Source organism: Talpa occidentalis, unplaced genomic scaffold, assembly GCF_014898055.3.
Source record: "Talpa occidentalis isolate TD23 unplaced genomic scaffold, MPIMG_talOcc4v2.1 talOcc4.18, whole genome shotgun sequence".
Classification (NCBI taxonomy): Eukaryota; Metazoa; Chordata; class Mammalia; order Eulipotyphla; family Talpidae; genus Talpa; species Talpa occidentalis.
The window spans coordinates 5390132-5391778 of record NW_023601851.1 but is presented as its reverse complement, the minus strand read 5'-3'; the positions used below and the strand labels follow the sequence as shown (position 1 = coordinate 5391778).

Sequence of the window (1647 nt, the reverse complement as noted above, 5' to 3'; positions counted from 1 at the left end):
AGGAGCAGGGACAGGCTCTCCAGGGTGGGGATGGGCTTGGCATGGTCAAGTGTCCTCTGGTCCTGTGCCCTGGACAACCTCTGGGATGTGTGCTGGGTGGAGACGCTGGGGCCTGGGCAGGAGGGGGAGCTGCGGGCCTGGGCCTGTAGGAAGGGGCAATCATTCAGGCTATGAGATCAAACAGAGCAGAATCCTATGATCGGCTGAAATGTTCCTCCTTCCTGATCCCAGTTCCTGTGTGATAAAGGTGTGTTTCTGGAGCTGAACACAGAAGGCTCAACAGAGAGTGAGAGACATGGATCTGCTCCAATTCACACCTTGAGAGTGACCTCTGGGGCACACCTGTGACTGTCCTTGTAGGTGTCATCTACACTCAGACTGGAAGGCTTCACTCATGTTATATTCTGCTCAATATTTTTACACAGATGATGGCTCAAGGGGTGACTAATCTCACGGCCGTGACAGAATTCATCCTCCTGGGGTTCCCCACACAGGGGACCATGGGCTTCCTGCACCCAGTGCTCTTCTCCCTGGTCTACCTGTGCGCCCTGCTGGGGAATGGGCTCATCGTCCTCATCACCACCCTGGACCGGCACCTCCACACCCCCATGTACTTCTTCCTTAGGAGTCTTTCCTTCTTGGACCTCTGCCTCATTTCAGCCATAGTCCCCAAGTCCATTGCCAACTCTCTGAGGCACAACAGCTCCATCTCCTTCCCGGGCTGTGTCCTCCAGGTCTTCATGCTGTTTGTTTCAGGAGCTACAGAGCTGACCCTGCTCACAGTAATGAGCCTTGACCGCTATGCTGCCATCTGCCACCCCCTGCACTATGATGTCATCATGAGCAGGGACAGGTGTGTGCAGCTGACAGCTGTGTCCTGGCTAGGTGGGGGTCTCTATGCTGTGATGAACACAGCTGGAACCTTCTCCTTGTCCTACTGCGGGTCCAACGTGGTCCACCAGTTCTTCTGTGACGTCCCCCAGTTATTGGCTATTTCCTGCTCAGGAAATTTAATCAACGAACTTGTCCCCATTTTCATTAGTGTGACATTGGATATGTGCTGCTTTATTTTCATCGTAATTTCCTATGTCCACATCTTCTCTGCTGTCAGGAAGATCCCATCCGCAGAAGGGAAGGCCAAGGCCTACTCCACCTGCCTTCCCCACCTGCTGGTTGTGGTGCTATTTCTCTCCACTGCATTCTTTGCTTATCTGAAGTCGACCTCCGGGACCCCGTCCATGTCTGACCTGGTCATTTCTATGTTCTACACAGTGGTGCCCCCCACCTTTAACCCCGTCATATACAGTCTGAGGAACCAAGCCATGAAGTCGGCTGTGGGCAGACTCATAAAGGGCCGTTACACCAACAAGTAAAGCTCGCCCTTCTTTCCTCATCCATACAGAGCATCTACAAATGCACACCCGTGACCTCCAGCCAGACACTCACAGGTGTCTGTCACAGGGACACCAGCCCCTCCTTTGTCCCCAGCCCCTCCCCTCCTTTTCAGAGCCCTCAGGAGGTTGTTCCCCAAGACTTTTCAAATGTTTCCCCGCTCAAATGCCTGTTCTCTGCTGCCCAGTGTTTGTGTCCATGTCTGACCTGCTTTGCTGAGTGCATTTCTCAAACCCCCTCCTTCTGTGTAGCGCT

At 53.6% G+C, this 1647-nt stretch overlaps 1 protein-coding gene across 1 annotated transcript; it reads left to right on the top strand.

The window, feature by feature from the left end:
• Window positions 1–446: 446 nt before the first annotated feature.
• Window positions 447–1373, top strand: LOC119250797 (olfactory receptor 14A16-like; the record flags this gene model as incomplete). The annotated part of the gene is made up of 1 exon (XM_037518402.1): window positions 447–1373. A coding segment is annotated over one exon (927 nt), but the record flags the coding sequence as incomplete, so codon positions are not given.
• Window positions 1374–1647: the final 274 nt, after the last annotated feature.